Consider the following 16990-nt stretch of genomic DNA (forward strand, 5'->3'; position numbering starts at 1 on the left):
CCTCAAGCATGAATGTTTATTGACTCATCCCAAAGTTGAAAACTTAGAGCTGGTAACAGCTACATCTTGTCTCTTGAGCTGCTGCCTTCAGATGTGTGGGAGTCTGTCACCTTTACATGAAATGTAAGTACGATACTTACATTCCCAGCGAGGGAACTGCTTAGTACAGTACAAAGAACGGAAGAATAAAAGAGAGAACAAGTGACAACAGCAAATGTATATGACTACAGCCCTCTGTGGTTTTGGGGTGGAAAAAACACCACAGAGATAGCAGTGGCTGTGAAGAAACACCCCAATGTCACAGCTGCGCTTGGCCGTCTGCTCTACTCTGTCAGAAGATTGAAAAGTCTATCAAGGCAGTGAGCTAAACAGAGGCCAGACATCCTTAGCCATGTGCTGACAGGCCTAACTGAAGCCTAGTCCAGCATCACCAGACTGGGAGACATCTGCTTTTCTTTTGGTGTCCTGGTTTTCTAGCTGGTTTTGTTCACCCCAGCAGTGTCACTTCCTGTGTAATGGTGGAAGTGAGGGTGTCTGTAGTGAACAGAAGAGTGTGAGGGCATAGTTATCTGCAGGCCTGGCAGAGCTCACCTCATCCTGCTCAGCACAGCTCCAGCTGGTGTTTGAGCTGTGGCACACACAGCTGTGAGCAGTATCTCTTACCATGCCCGTTCCACTCTGTGAGGGCATTGCTGGTTGGTGCTAGAGGCTGCTCTGCCAGTGCTCCCTGTTGTAGCTCTTTTCAGGACGTGCATCTCACACCGCATTGCTGAAGATACTTGCTGGCCTCCAGAGCTCATGTGTAGCAGTGGCCCAAAGCTGCCAAGCTTTCCATAGATACTCTGGACACTCTCTACTTTATTCCTTCATTTGGGGTAAACAGACACATCAGTGGAGGGACTTCAGTGCTTCTCTCTCAGTGACATCCAGAAAATCCCTGCCTTCTTCTAAAATAGGGATTGAAACCAAGCCAGGGCTGCAGCATGGCATTGTCTTGCTTCTCAAGAGAGGAAGGGTACAGGCACAAGGATATTGCCATTTTCCCACTTCTCACCTCTCTTTCCATACGTATTTCATATGCAACATTCCCAGTTTCTGTGTGCAGCTCTGTATCAGGAAGTATCCCATGAGCAGGATGGCCCAGAGCAGGTTCCACATGTGCACAGAGCAGAAGGAAGGGCTCTGCCCCAGCGTGTTTACAATCTGAATGTGCCAACAAACAGGCAAAACACAGGGGTACACTGGAAGCAGGCAGTGGCTTTGAGAGATGCTGCCTTGAGGAAGAGGTGAGACATGGTTGAGCCGAGTGTGGGCTGTGGTTTCATTGTTCTGCAGGCCTCCCTCCATGCTGCTGTGGGGACTCAGAAACAAGACAAAACAGGAGAGATGGGGGTTGCTGACTTTGCCCAAAGCCCTGTAGTCACTTGTGCTGGAAACAGATGTGTCCAGATGTGTTTCTGCTGGCATTGCTGAGGAGGAGGTCCTTGCAGCCCCCTTTGGCCAGAGCTGCCAGCAGAGTCTGCGTGGCTGGTGAGATGCCCAGGCACAGCAACCGCTGCCCTCGGCTTCCTTTTCCCCGCAGAGGGTAGCTGTCAGGCACAGAAATGTCATCTTGGTGCTGCTGCTTCCTTTCTCCTTCTGCATGTGCTTCCCTTATGCATTCTTTATAAGGAAACAATAACAAAAAGAAGGAAGAAAAACTTGGCTTGCTTGTGATATGCAGAAGCAGCAATACTGTGCCCCTGGTGTGTTTTACCTCAGGTGACTTTTTCTCTTCTTGTGCAAAAAGGGATAGTTTTTACCAGCGTTACTCCCAGCTGCAAGTGATGAGGCAGGAGAAGAGGTGTCTTACAAAATCTTCCTATAACTCCAAGGAAGAGAGTCACACAAGTGAATGAGAAGCATTTATCTGATATTGTACATCTCCTTTGCCATGTCTTGTCTTCTGTCTTCTTTCTTGCTCTACACCTGTGATAAAAAGCCAGAAGATTTCAGTGGGTGCTGTAGCAGAGGGATTGTGCTAGGGATGATACAATTAACAATCCTCACCACCCAATCTGTTTCGTGTTGGAAACAGGACTAAAGATTTTATAAGCTTTACATGCTATGGGGTCTAACTCCCAGGCCTCCTCCCAGCTTCTTTCCTCATCACCTTTCCCACACCACCCAGCTTCAGAGCCGGCTTCTTAGGTAGACCCAAGGCAGTGGTTTCATAGCCTTCCATTCTCATCCCTCTTTTGTGGCTTGCTCAAACAGCCCTCTGTGCCTGCCCGATGCCTCTGGGTGACACTGGCCAGCCTCTCATAGACAGAGGCTGATGTGAAGCTGACACAGTGTCCAAGGGAAGCATGTCTCCATCCTGCACATTGCCCAACAGAAAACAACGGCCTGCTCCTCTCTGGGGATCCCGGGCTTGCTGTGCTCTTGCTCCTGCTGAGGCTGTGGGGGGGGGGAGAAGGATTCCCATCACCTCTTCCCCCCACTTGAAAAACTCATGCTAGGAGGGTGGCATATGGGTGCTGGCGCTGGACCCTTCATGCCAACATTAAAGAGGATGAGGGGCTGGCCCTTGAGCTGGGTCCATGGCCGTCAGGAGCGTTCCTACATTTTGGTGTGTGATTACCTTGCTGCTGCACGCTGCCTCCACCCTGATGAAACACCCTGCTAAGAGGTGCTTCTGCCCAGGTCTTGTCTTTTTTGTGCCTGTGCTAGAAACGAGAAGTGCTAGGGTGAGAGCTGGAGGAGGGGAGGAGGGCATGAGGGCTGTACCAACACATCCCACAGCAGTTTGCTCACAGCAGAAAACCCTTTCACCTGCCAGGAGCTACAATTAGACGAGGCAACCCTGTTTTGGTTTGGGTTTTTTTTTGGGTTGGGGGGTTGACCCTGAAAATGAACTGTAGGAGGATCTTCCTAGTCAAGTGCTTGCTGCTTTTTTTCCCCAGAGTAAAATGTGAGTTTTTCTTACTTTCCTACTTTTTTTCCCTTTTCTTTTCTTTCTTTTTTTTTCCCCTTTATTTTTTTCCTTTCAGGCTAATGTTGTTAAAATTGGATTTTAAACCATTTATTGCTTGGTGGGATGTTACTGATAAGAAATGACTTCCACTTTCCCAGTGAGCGAAGACCTTTGGGTTCTTGCTATTATTATTCGATTTAATTTTCAGCTGGGGGGTGGGGGGGGTGGGGGGGGGGGGAGGGCAGGACCTGAGCTTCCTATCCCAGTTACAATAATAAGCTGTAAACACTTTTGGTTTTAAGTTAATGAGCCTTAATTTGACACATGTATAATGAGAAATGTCAGCATGCAGTTTTCTGCCTGCCCTCGAGGTAGCTCGTAGTCCATTAGAGATCCCGTTCACGGCGCATTACCTCATGTAATTTCCTTTTCTTATCAAAGAGGAGCAAATCTGTCCAAAGTGCAAATGATATTCTTCTATAAATATTAACAGAAAGAGGGATGCTTTATCTTGAAGCCTTCAGTGGAGTTGTAGAGGTCTGTGATGTGAAAAGAGCAAGCAAATACATGCATCTTTCGTGTTTTGTGTATCATTGCTCTCGCTTTAAAAAATCTACATAATTAAGATGTTCACTCACACAGGAGAGAGATTGATCAGAGATGGAGACAATTAATTCATCCATAGGTATTTTTTCCCCCCTCTGTTCAATCTACTACAAATAGTAGGTATGGCTGTTTAATGCTTGTTTCCCTCTTCCAGAACAAAATGGATATATAAATAAGGATTATGATTTTTGTTAAATGTGATATATAAAACATCTGCCCCAGCAGAAATAAGGACTTTGCATTTTTTTTTTCCTTCCATGGAAAAGTTGTTTCAAAGATTTCCTTCCTTCCCTAAAGTTATTATAGGAGGTTTTCCTTTATTATGGGAGATTTTCCTTTCAGCTGCTTCTTGTGACTGTAAGTGAGATCATTCTGCCCCTTGGAGAGCATTTCAGTTGGCCTTAGCAGAAATGCTGCTTCACTAGATGTTGAGTTGCTGGAAGGTGTCCAGAGAAGGGCAGCAAAGCTGGGGAGGGGTTTGGAGCACAGCCCTGTGAGGAGAGGCTGAGGGAGCTGGGGTTGTTTTAGCCTGGAGAAGAGGAGGCTCAGGGGAGACCTCCTTGCTCTCTACAACTCCCTGAAGGGAGGTTGTAGCCAGCTGGGGGCTGGTCTCTTCTCCCAGGCAACCAGCACCAGAACAAGAGGACACAGTCTCAAGCCAGGGGAAGTTTAGGCTGGAGGTGAGGAGAAAGTTCTTCCCAGCAAGAGATTGGCCATTGGGATGTGCTGCCCAGGGAGGTGGTGGAGTCACCATCACTGTAGGTGATTAAGAAGAGACTGGATGAGGTACTTGGTGCCATGGTTTAGTTGATTGGGTGCTAGGTTGGACTTGATGATCTCTGAGGTCTTTTCCAACCTGGTTAATTCTGTATTCTGTATTAGCTAAACAGATTTTTAATATCACATGTGTGAGATACTCAGCTTTCTGTGAGCAAGAGTGTGGAGATCAGACAAACATCCAGAGATGTGTCTAAGTGGATCTGTCCATAGACATGCCGTTGGACTGTCCTTTTTTCCCCCTTTACTTTCAGAGAGAAAAATAACTAATAGTATTGGTTATGCAAAGAAATGTTGTTACTAGTTCTAAACACCTGAGCACGACTGAGCAGAAACAAGCACCAGAATCCAAATACTTAGGCATAATCTATAGTTTCACCTGTGTGCAGGATAGCTGCCTCCAAGACTGTTTGGCTGATAGCTTGATTTCAGAATAATTGCTTAGACATGGCAAATACCTTGTGAGAAATCCAGTAGTGAAATAGTAGCCTCTCCTCAGAAGGGAGGTGAATTGCTGGAAGCACTTCAGTATTGATTTTCTTGTCACAGAGGCACACAATTTCAGTTCTTTGATTATCTCTAATATTGTTAATTTGGTGAAATCGCAGCTAGGTTTCAGTTTTACTTCTGTAATGTAGTTTATCATTGCCTGAGATATCAGGAATGAAGGACTGCAATGAAAATATGCATAAACACGTGTTTTCTCTCTTTGGGGGAAAAAAGGTGAATCATAGAATCAATAAGGTTGAATAAGCTGCCTCGATTTCATTGTGTTTCACTCATTTACTGCTTGACATGGGCCACTATCACTGTTCTTATTGCTGCCATCGCTGTTATTGCTGCACTGATCCTACTGTCCAGGACCACTACTATTTTGTGTTCCTGCTGTCCAGAGTGATGTTTGCAGCCATGAGTGTTCTAAGTATTTAGAATAGAATTAACCAGGTTGGAAAAGACCTTCGAGATCATCAAGTCCAACTTATCACCCAACACCATCTAATCAACTAAACCATGGCACCAAGTGCCTCAGTCTCTTCCTAAACACCTCCAGGGATGGTGACTCCACCACCTCCCTGGGCAGCACATTCCAATGGCCAATCTCTCTTGGTGGGAAGAACTTCTTCCTAACATCCAGCCTAAATTTCCCCTGGCACAGCTTGAGACTGTGTCCTCTTCTGGTGCTGGTTGCCTGGGAGAAGAGACCAACCCCCACCAGGCTACAACCTCCCTTCAGGTAATTTTACAGAGCAATAAGATGTCTCCTGAGCCTCCTCTTCTCCAGGCTAAGCAACCCCAACTCTCTCAGCCTCTCCTCATAGGGCCTGTGCTCCAAACCCCTCAGTGCCAGCCTGTGTCACGTGCAAAACACACCGAAGTGACACGTGGAAGTGACCCTCAGGAAGGGTTAAGTTTAGCGTTAGGCTCACGGCAGTCATGAGTCTTGGCATGCAAAACCACTCTAAATAATTCAGCCAGAGCATAATAGCCAGCTTTTGGAAGCCTGACTTTTATCTTCCTTCCCTCTCAGACTTAAATTGGACTCTGACATTTAATGAAAAATCAAGAGGTGCTTTGGAGCAGGGAAAGAAGACAAGACCAATAATGCAGAGAGGCTTAAACAACCTGGGGGGTAGCACCCTTTTAGGTCACTGAACATGGCTATGGGGCTGCTGGAGACACATTGATGGGCTGGTTGTGCTTCCTTTTGCAGGCTCTGTCACCAGCAGGATTTATGGGGCAGTGAATGAGTCGGCTCTTCTCAGCCTCACTACTACTGCTGGGGAGGTGTATGATGCAACGTGGCTGAGAGGCAGAAATAAGTTGCTTCGATTAAAAAGCAAGACAGTTACATATTATGAGACCAGGGAGCAGTGCAGATGTAAGATATTCCCAAATGGGACTCTACAAATACAAAATGTTGTGAAAGAGGACAGTGGAAACTACACTGTGAATGTGTATGCAGAGAATGGCAAGTTGAAGGCAGAAGAAAAAAAAATGCTCATTGTTCTGGGTGAGTTTTTGCTCTTCCCACACCATTCCAAGCCTAGCCAAACCAGACTTGGTATTCCTGCTCTCTTCTACAACCTCTTCTTCTCATTGCCCTCCTTTCTGTTTTGAGGGGAGTTCTTTGAGACATACCTCTTTTCTCCTGTCTCTGACAGCACTCTGCCACTCCTCTCCTTTCTCTTGCTTGTGTTGATGCCTTTCTTTCTGTCTCACCTCTCAGCCACCAGTTTTTTTTTTTTCCCAGCTAGAGGATGATTTTTCTCTGTCTTTCCTCAGCCAGCATGTGCCCCAGCAAGCAGCCATGAGCACCTGTGTTGGCAGCAGGGTGAGCATGGATAGCTGTACTGCATCACTGCATGTGGTGCTGTGTCCCCTTGGGCCCTGAGCTGGAGCAGCACTGTGCAAAGAGGGCAATGCTCCTAGCAGCACCCTGCTTCCAGACCCCTATTGTGGGAGTGCAGCAAGCTATGTGAGGTACAGCTATGGCTGATGCACTGATCAATTCTGGTACTATTTTATGGACAGTAAGTTATGAGATTTGGTCTCCAGTTAATGCTCCAGCAAGGTAAGCACCTTATGTTGCATCTGCCAGTCTCTTGAGGCGAGCTTAAGAGCCCAGGTGGCACTAAATGCCTGTGTTTAGGCAATGCAGTTCCACTCTGCTTTTGCTCTAATATCAAAAATAATCAGCAGTCACCTCCCCTGACATATGCCACAATAGGATTTGCATTTGCAGGGGAAGAAGTCTTCTGCAGCCTACCCTTGCAGAGCAGAACACAACAAATATGAAGAATGTGCTGTTCAAACACACCCAAGTGCATGCCTGGGGATTACAGTTGCATGCTTTGAAAACATGAAGGCAGCCTCCGTTTGTGTGCTGTATCTTGTCTTGACAGATCAGAGTGGCAGAAGACCAAGAGGTTGGGATGAGTAGGAAAGATGGAAATGGCTATTCTGCTCTTTTTACAGCTGCTGCCACCTCTCTAGACCACTAAGCGGCACAGCAAGAGGATAATTTTCTTCTGTCCTTCCTCAGCCAGCATGCACACCTCTGCCAAACTCTGGAGTTTGTGGGCACCAGCTGGTGCCACAGAAGTGATGCCTCGATAAGGCAGTGATACAGCTGTAATGGTTTTAGCAGGGTTTCTGCACAGTGGGATGCTCTATGGTAGTAGACTGCTGTGAGGCTGTCTCACCATACCAAGGGCTGGGGCTGGGCTGGCCACTAGATGAATTGCAGATGCTCTCTATGAACCTCTCTCCCTTCCTAGAAGAAGAATAGAAAGGGAATTAGTGAGAGACTTACACATTGGAAAAGAAAACTAAGCTTTAACTTCATCTTTAATGAAAAAAAACAAACATGAAAAACAATTTTATATATATATACATATGTTTACAAACCCAACACTGAGCCCTAACACCCTCACAACAATTATATCATCATCATCACAAATGATGCTGTGAGCAGGAACTGGGAGAAGTCCCAGACTGCACTCAGTGACAGATGGGAACTGGATTCAAGAGCTGGATTCTGCAACTGGATTCAGGAACCCCTCAGTCAGGATCAAAGGCAGAGTGGACAGAGTTCTCCTCAGACGCTGGCCACTGAAGAAGAGAGCTTGACCCTGGTGTTGCCTGAGCTTTATCCTGACTATGATGTATATGGAATGGAATACCTTGTTGGTCTGTTTAAGGTCACCCTGTCCTGCCTGTCCCTCCCCACAGGTGCAGCCTTTTACTTTCTGCACCCCCAGTGTGATTTAGCAGTGACCTTGGCCTGCGCACTAGTGGTGCTAACTATGGACATTGAATGCTTTCACTCCAAGAAGCAGACCTTGTCTGCAAAAATATGCTGTTAACTTCAGAGAGTGCTGTTACTTAGAGGAGACTGAGCTGGAAACCAAAATCACTGACCATGATTAGTTCTGCTCTAACCTCATGCCACACTACTTTGGGAATTACTATTGCAAAGTATTTACAGGTTCAGGAAGTCATCAAGGCCTGATGTTATTTGCTTATGCTTTAAGCCATTCAGCTATCATTGGGATGTCCTGGCTTCAATTTCAGGTTAACATTCCAATATAGCTATGTGCTGCATCATTTCATCTACCATGCAGCACAGAGGCTGCCTTACCTCTGGTATGCACTTTTGGAAGTAAAGCTCTTTAGCAACTGTTGGGAGCTAGAGTTATTTGTCAGCCAAATTATACTTTGCTAGTAGGTATGGACAAACAGTTCCACCTCCCCCCCCAAAGAAAAAGAAAAGTAACAGTTTAGATGATACCATGACATCATGGGGACCTGGACTGTAGTGTTTCACACTGGGATCTTCCCCTGTATGATAGGTTACAGCCTGCAGAAGAGGAGTGGGCTGAACAAGGAAGGGTGGATGCAGATGTCACAGGGTGAACCTAGACTGCATTTGCTACAAGGAGCCCTTATTGGCTTTAAAATTTATGATCTCAATAACTTACACTGCCTATAACCAGAGGTGGCCCTGGCATGTTTTTGTTTACCTGGTCTGAAAGGTAAAAATCTAATCTTTTCCATCTGATGTCCCTGCCAGTGGCCCCAAGTTGAGGAATGTCCTGCAGGCTTTCCTGGCTCCTTCAGTGCCGCCAGTGACAGAGAACCTGGAACCAAACTCTAGCTAGCTGTTTGCAGGACATAAAAAGAGACAGAAATCAATTCTCCCTGTCATAATCTCATTGAGAGCTAAGAGATGTCTGGTTTGTGTTTTCTATTCCATGTTGATGGATTTCCATGCTGTGGCTGTTGTGCCAGCTGAGTGCCGTTGGCAGCACATAAAGCATCGTAAGCAGCCATTTGCTGTGGCCTAGAGGAAATCTCTCCTGATGGGCACAGGCTGATCACAGCCGACTTCATTTGCACCAAAACACTGAAGTGGGAGTTAGAGGAGGCTGTGGCTCCAAGTCCCTCCCATCTGCCATGTATAATGGAAACACAGCTTCTTCCCCTCCCCTTGCCTGGCTGGCTGTGAGCCAGGATGAGCCTGAAAGTAGTCCCAAGATGGTGGTGCAGCTCTGCTTTGCTAGGCCAAATATGTAGGCTAATAGACTGCATTTTCTTTATTAGCTATGTTACTTCTGTAGTAGATGTCTAATTTGCTCTTCATTATTCTCCAGTCCCATGAGCTGCCATTACTTCCTCCCTGCTTAACAGTGGCTAATTCTCTGTTTTGATCTATATCAGAGGTTGTCAACAGGAGAAACCCCTTCAGATGTGCCTGTCCCTTCTCTTCGTTTCAGAGCCTGTTCCTCAGCCAATTCTCAGTGCTGAATGCATCAATCAAACCGCATCTGTCAAGTGTGAGGTGGAGCAGAGGACGAAGGGAGAAACATTTCTAATAGAACTGACTCAAGATAAAACCAAAAGATTCCAGAAGAATGCAGCGAGGTTGGAACTGCACACACGGCACTCTGGAACGTTCAGATGTGCTGTTAGGAACGAAGTCAGTGAAAAAACAACTGAAAAAGTAATTAACTGCTCAGGTAAGAAAATCTATTTTGCCATAATCTGCTAAAATAAACCTACAAAGCCTGATGCAGCTGCACATATCTATAGTACTGGTCTAGATGCTAGGAGCATCCATGATTCTCCATACCTGCGGTATTGTAAGTCTAATGCCACTACAGTTGTTGAGAGCCATTGCTGCTGTGGTAGCCAGAATGTGAGTCTCTCTTTCTGCTTGGCATTACCTAATGCTGTTCCACCTCCACTCTCCCCACCCTGCTGCTGCTTCCCACTAACAGCAGAAAGACCAAGCGAGGGACAGGGAGGTGGACCATGCTCCTCCTCTTCTCCTATGGACAATACTGTTTCCACTACACTCAGTGAGACCTTGGGTCATTGGAAGAGGAGAGATTTTTCTGGAATCAAGAGCCTTGTGGGTGGCAGAGAGGTTCCCAGTGCACACTGTGATGCTGCTTTCACCAGAGGTGAAGTCTCCTGGAAGAAATTGCAGCCTGCCAGAAAAATGAGGCTGGCTGAGGGAATGAATGAGACATAATCCTGTTCATCCCTTCATTTTCATAGAATCATAGAATCAATAAGGTTGGAAAAGACCTCAGAGATCTTCAAGTCCAACCTGTCACCCAACATCTCATGACTAACTAAATGATGGCTTCAAGTGTCACGTCCAATCCTTTTTGAAACACCTCTAGGGACGGTGACTCCACCACCTCCCTGGGCAGCACATTCCAATGGCCAATTACTCTTCCTGGCAAGAACTTTCTCCTCACCTCCAGCCTAAACCTCCCCTGGTGCAGCTTGAGACTGTGTCCTCTTGCTCTGGTGCTGGTTGCCTGGGAGAAGAGACCAACTCCCACCTGGCTACAACCTCCCTTCAGGGAGTTGTAGATGGCAAGAAGGTCTCCCTTGAGCCTCCTCTTCTCCAGGCTAAGCAACCCCAGCTCCCTCAGCCTCTCCTCACATGTCTGGTTCCAGACCTCTCCCCAGCCTCATTGCCCTTCTTTGGACATGGTCAAGTGTCTCAATAGCCTTCTTAAATTGAGGGTCCCAGAACTGGACACAGGACTCAAGGTGTGGCCTAACCAGTGCTGAGTACAGGACACAATGACCTCCCTGCTCCTGCTGGCCACACTATTCCTGATGCAGGCCAGGATGCCATTGACCTGGTTGGCCACCTGGTGTGATGGGTTGAGGCAGACCCCCTCCCCACCACGGGCAAAAATACCGACTCAGACAAATGGATTGCAAAAGTGATGGAAAGTTTCAATGGAAAGAGGTGAGTGTGTACAGAGAGCCAGAAGTGCAGTGACACAAGAAACCCCAAAACGGACTCAGAATCATCCCATCCCCACCTGAGGGTACACCCAAGACCCCCAGGGCTCCTTCTTCCCCCCCTTCCCACTGCTAGGCTAGTCTCAGCTGTCCAGATCTGAGACTGCCCCTCCCCCTGGCCTTGGGCCTAGCCAGGCCCAAGGCTGGGAGACATCTCCCCCAGTTACCAGGTGCCGGCGAGGGAAGAAAGAGGAAGTGCCAGACCCTGCACTGGATCTTATAGTGGTGCAGAGAGTTATGGTATGAAATACCTAGTTTCCTGTGTTCACCCCTCTGGGCTGGACCTCTGGACACAGGAAGCACCCAGGGCAGAGGGCACCCAGCCCAAACTACTACACCTGGGCACACTGCTGGCTCATGTTCACCCTACTATCAACCAGTCCCCCCACGTCCCTTTCTGCCTGGCTGCTCTCCAACCACTCTGACCCCAGCCTGTAGCTCTTCATGGGGTTGTTGTGGCCAAAGTGCAGCACTTGGCACTTGGACTTGTTAAATGCCATCCTGTTGGACTCTGCCCATCAAATTTTGATGCTGATGCCCATCATGCCCATGATGTGCACTGCCTGAACACTTGCTGTCTGTTGAAGAGTCCATTGCTAGCAGGAGCAGGGCATTTGTGGTAATTTAAATAAGATATTTTGGCCCCCATGAATGCTCTGGTTTCAGTTTTCTGCAGAACTTGAATCCCTCAGTATGGAATCAAAATTCTCCACGTGAGGACCAGCAACTTTCTGCTGTGCACAGGGAAAGGCAAAGGGTGGGCTTTCTCACTGAGGCTGCCTATACAGTCAGTGGAAGAGAATACAGAATTCCAGGTAGACGTTGTGCAAGTTGTTGCTTTTGCCCTAACTTCCTTTTTCATTCCCTTTTCTAGGCAAGCTGGACCTTTATCTCATCTTAATCATAGCAGGAGGTGCAGTCTTCTTGGTCATCTTCGTGATTTTGATTATTTTTTGCATCAGGAAGAAGAAAAGAGAAAGGTCTGAAGATGATGGTAAGTGTTTAAAGGGGGTTTATGTTGCTATTCAGCAACCTAAATCTTAAGAGCTTCCTGCTAACAGCATCCCTGTAAACAGAAGCTTGCTCTCTGCCTTGGCATGAGCAATAACATCGGTTTGGCATATGGTATATCTTGGCAAATCAGCTGGCTTTGCTGCTCTCAGTTTCTGATATGTGCTTTGAAAAAAGGACTTTTTTGAAGCCCTTTTGTTTATTCACAGGAGAAGAATTGCTCTTCTAAAGCTTGGCCATGGCCACTAATCATGAGCATCTGCGAGGTTAAAATATGTGACTAGATATTCTGTCAGCAGATTTCATTTTTTTCCCATTGCATTTATACAATGTAAAATTAGGATCCTTGAAATCACACAGTATCACAGTATCACAGTATAACTAAGGTTGGAAGAGACCTTGAGGATCACTGAGTCCAACCTATCAACACAGACCTCAGGACTAAACCATGGCACCAAGTGCCACGTCCAATCCCCTCTTGAACGCCTCCAGGGACGGTGACTCCACCACCTCCCTGGGCAGCACATTCCAATGGGGAATGACTCGCTCGGTGTAGAACTTTCTCCTCACCTTGAGCCTAAACCTCCCCTGGCACAGCTTGAGACTGTGTCTCCTTGTTCTGGTGCTGGTTGTCTGGGAGAAGAGACCAACCCCTTCCTGGCTACAACCACCTTTCAGGTAGTTGTAGAAGGCAATGAGGTCTCCCCTGAGCCTCCTCTTCTCCAGGCTAAACAATCCCAGCTCCCTCAGCCTCTCCTCATAGGGCTTGTGGGCTTGTGCTCAAGGCCTCTCCCCAGCCTTGTTGCCCTTCTCTGGACATATTCAAGTGTCTCAATGTCCTTCTTAAACTGAGGGGCCCAGAACTGGACACAGGACTCAAGGTATGGCCTAACCAAAGCAGAGTACAGGGGCACCATGACCTCCCAGCTCCTGCTGGCCACACTATTCCTAATACAGGCCAGGATGCCATTGGCCCTCTTGGCCACCTGGGCACACTGCTGGCTCATATTCAGGCAGCTGTCGATCAGCACCCCCAGGTCCCTCTCTGTTTGGGAGCTCTCCAGCCACTCTGACCCCAGCCTGTAGCTCTGCATGGGATTGCCGTAGCCAAAGTGCAGCACCCGGCACTTGGACTTGTTAAACACCATCCCATTGGATTCTGCTCATCTGTCCAGTTGGTCGAGGTCCCTCATTAGTCATATTTGAGAACATTGTGAGAAAGGGCAAAAAAGAGTTCAGGCATCTCATAGAACTTGCCCTCTCTACACAGCAATGCTCCTGGAGACCTATGAACACCAGAGATCTAACTCAAAGCACTTTAAAGAACTGAGGTTTTTGGAGTGGACAGAGGTTTTGTCTGTGGTTGAGAATTCATGCCTCTTTAAGACCATAGTTGATACCTAAGAAAATGCCTGAGACTTCTCTGAGAGGGGGATCTAAGACTGACAGAGAGTTTGCCTTGAATTACAACTGGGCATTGCTGTTAGTTTGGGTGGACAGAGGCTACTGAGCTGGCACTTGAGTCATGTGGTCCACTTGTAAGGAGGGGCTAAATCAGGAGAGAGATCACCCCAGCAAGGCTTGTTTAAAGGCTTGTTTCTGAGCGCTGCCCACACACGCTGTCAGGCTTCCTGTGTGATCTCAAGTGACAGCTAGTCTCTGTGTGAGTCAGCTCTCCAGTTACAAAATGAGACAACAAGGTCTTTTGTACACAACAGTCATTATCAAGATAAAGAGGGCAATGCTTGATGGAAACCTTAGCTGAAGCCTCAAAGGTGCCATTGGTCACGCTGACAACAATGGCGAGCATAACCAGTGCCATGGTTGAGGGGAATGCAACCTCACCACACTTAAGTATGGGTAGCTCACCATGGCCCTCCTGCTTCCCCTGAAGTTCTGATGATGAAGAATAAGCAAGTGCTTACCCCATTCACTGGGAGAGCTCACCACAGTGCAGCTATGGAATGTCATCTCAGAAGGCTTGCCATAGCTCGTGAGCACAACACTGGTGTGAGCATACTCACCTTAGCGTTATTCTGCATGACAGATGTTCTGGTTTGAGTGGCATGCATTGCTCCCTCAACTGTGCAGTGACAGTGTATCTGCAATTCCTGTGTCCTGATTCAGATAGAATTAAGAGAAGTCTGAAAAAATGAGTATTAATGTAAGAGGGTGACTATCCTCCTTGAAGCAGTTTGGGTCACAAGAACTCCATGGTAAGCTACAGACCTGGGGATGTGTAGTTAGAAAGCTGCAGCTTGGAGAGGGAGCTGGGGGTATTGGTTGAGAGTTAAATAAACTGAGTAAGCAGTGTGCCCAGGTGGCCAAGAAAGCCAATGGCATCCTGGCCTGTATTAGAAACACTGTGACCAGCAGGAACAGGGAAGTGATCACCCCCTGTACTCAGCAACAGTGAGGCCACACCTTGAGTACTATGCTCAGTTCTGGGCCCCTCACTACGCAAAGGACATTGAGGTGCTGGAGTGTGTCCAGAGAAGAGCAATGAGGCTCCTGAAGGGCCTGGAGCACAAGACCTACATGGAGTATCTGAGGGAGCTGGGGTTGTTCGTTCTGGAGAAGAGGAAGCTGAGGGGAGACCTTATCACTCTCTACAACTACCTGAAAGGAGATTGGAGCAAGGAGTGGGCCAGCTTCTTCTCACTGGTGTCAAGCAATAGGATAAGAGGTAGTGGTTTCAGGCTGTACCAGGGGAGGTTTAGGCAGCATATTAGGAAATCTTTCTTCACTGAAAGGGTTATCAAACATTGGAGTGGTTTGGCCAGGGCAGTGGAGGAGTCACCATCGCTGGAGGTGTTCAGGTGCTGTGTGGACCTGGCGCTTGGGCACATGGTTTAGTGCTGGCCCTTCAGTCAAGGGTTGGACTGGATTATCTTTGAGGTCTCTTCCAACTGGATGTTTTCTGTGTGTGCTCAAGGCCCATTCAGTGTCCCTCGGTCCCTAGGATGAGCTGTCAAATGTTTCAGAAATGAGGAGTCAGTGGTTAAAAGTCAGCTGGCATGGGTTTACTTCTCCTATACGTGGGGAAATCAATGCCAGCAAAATGGACCTCTGCCTTCCAGATGCCTGTAAATCCCAGTACCGATAGGGCGCTTTGGTGTTGCTTCCTGAGGCTGCATCTCACTTTCCCTTCAATGGGCCTGTTTCCAAAAGAGGATGGAGGGGAGGCTGGGAGTGTCTGTTTGGTGACAACTAAGGCCTCCCCAGCAAGGCTGGTTCCCCTAACACAGGGAGGGCAGAGCTGTCCCAAATGCCTCCAGGTACCTTGCCCTCATCCAGGCAGCCAAAAAGCTTTCATGTTTGCCTGGAATGTGCAGGCAGAGGAGATTTTGGTTGTTCCAATGGAGTAGCAGAAATACCTGAGAACGGCAGTGGCCTTCCAGGTAAGACTAATACTTGGCTTTATCTTGCTTGGGCCGGACACTTTTTGCTGCCTGTTCAACTTCTGCTGAGACTCAAGTGTGTGCCTGACTGCTCGGTTCCTCTCTCATTGCAGGTGCGGAGCAAATGATGCAGGCTTGCAAGGTGGACAGCGAAATGGTGGTGCGGAAGCTCCCTCAGCCACCCTGCAATCCCACCCCAAAGCAGCTGCGCGTGCAGCAGCGGCCACTGCCCCAGCCCCAGCCGCAGCAGCAAGCACTGCCCCCACGGCCCAGGCCCCGCGCTCAGCCGCGAGCCCCAAACCGCCCAAGAGAAAGACCTTGAACCTCTGCCCCGGCAGGAGCGATGGTGTCCCGGCTTGAGGCCAGGCAGGTCCTCTCCTGCCCCCTGAGAATGACACTCATCACACAAATGGATTGCAGAAGTGATGGAAAGTTTAAATGGAAAAGCAATTGGTGGTGTACAGAAACTTCAAGCACAGTGACAAAAGAATCCCAAAGCATACAGAGTCCCTTCCAGCACACCCAAAAGTCTCCCAACTCTTCCCCTTTCCCCACCTGTGGGTATACCCAAAAACCCCAGGGCTCTTTCTTCCCCCCTCCCCCCTTCTGCTAGGCTGGTCTCAGGCTGGCCAGATCTGAGACTGCCCCTCCCCCTTCTCCTCCTGGCATTAGGCCTAGCCAGGCCTAAGAGCCTTGAGATACTCCCCCAGTGTTACCTGATAGGGAGCATCTCCCATGGGAGCAGAGAGGGAAGAGAGAGGAAGAGAAAGACTTATTGCAGCTGGATTTATAGGGCACAGGATATTATGGGTATGAAATACACAGCTTCCTGTGTCCACCTGCTGGGCTGCACCCTCGGGACACCAGAGATGAAGCTTGTGTGGCAGGAACAGGAGGCACCCAGCCTGAACTGCCACAGAGAGTCTCTCTGCTCCACCCACCCTTCACCAGGAAAAGAAAGTTTCCAGTAGTCAGGAACTCCTCCTGCCCAGCCTTGCGTAACGCTCAGCTATGAAACCGCAACTTTGTTCCAGAAAATTAGAGAGCATCAAATGGAGATGAAGAGGCCCACAGGAGGAGAGTCAAGGTGATGGGCAGTCATCCTTGTAGTCATTCTTTATTTAACTGCCTCCATGTTAGGGTATGGAACATTGAGCCTCGAAACCTGTCTCTTTCTGTGGCTCACTCGTTTTTACTGCATCTTGTTGTCTTCGTGCTTTTTGTATGGACTCTATGAAGGAGAAGCTCTAAGGCTCTATGCATGACCTACTGGATCAAAAAAATAGTTGTATGTAATTAAAGGGTTGTCTGAAGTTGAAAGATTTGGTGTCATCTAATGCAGAGAAGACTGTCTCAAGATCGCCTGACCTTGTTCTCATGGGTGACTTCAACTTGCCTGATATCTGCT

The 16990-nt window shown here is 48.0% G+C and overlaps 1 protein-coding gene across 1 annotated transcript; it reads left to right on the plus strand.

Annotated features, from left to right (window-relative positions):
* Positions 1-2817: 2817 nt before the first annotated feature.
* On the plus strand, positions 2818-16896 carry CD2 (CD2 molecule). Its single transcript, XM_068144843.1, has 5 exons — positions 2818-2953; positions 6051-6350; positions 9616-9858; positions 12045-12164; positions 15696-16896. The coding sequence occupies exons 1-5, from the start codon at positions 2893-2895 to the stop codon at positions 15902-15904; spliced, it is 933 nt and encodes a 310-aa protein (XP_068000944.1). The 5' UTR covers positions 2818-2892; the 3' UTR covers positions 15905-16896.
* Positions 16897-16990: the final 94 nt, after the last annotated feature.

Source organism: Melanerpes formicivorus, unplaced genomic scaffold (genome assembly GCF_026170545.1).
Source record: "Melanerpes formicivorus ecotype bairdi unplaced genomic scaffold, bMelFor1.0.p_v2 SCAF_11, whole genome shotgun sequence".
Taxonomy (NCBI): domain Eukaryota; kingdom Metazoa; phylum Chordata; class Aves; order Piciformes; family Picidae; genus Melanerpes; species Melanerpes formicivorus.

Bases quoted from the DNA above. Each gene is read 5' to 3' on its own strand.
- CD2 (XM_068144843.1), top strand. From the start codon at position 2,893: ATGAACTGTAGGAGGATCTTCCTAGTCAAGTGCTTGCTGCTTTTTTTC. The intron at 9,859-12,044 runs GTAAGAAAATCT...TCCCTTTTCTAG, and splicing joins AAAAGTAATTAACTGCTCAG to GCAAGCTGGACCTTTATCTC. The intron at 12,165-15,695 runs GTAAGTGTTTAA...CTCTCATTGCAG, and splicing joins AGAAAGGTCTGAAGATGATG to GTGCGGAGCAAATGATGCAG.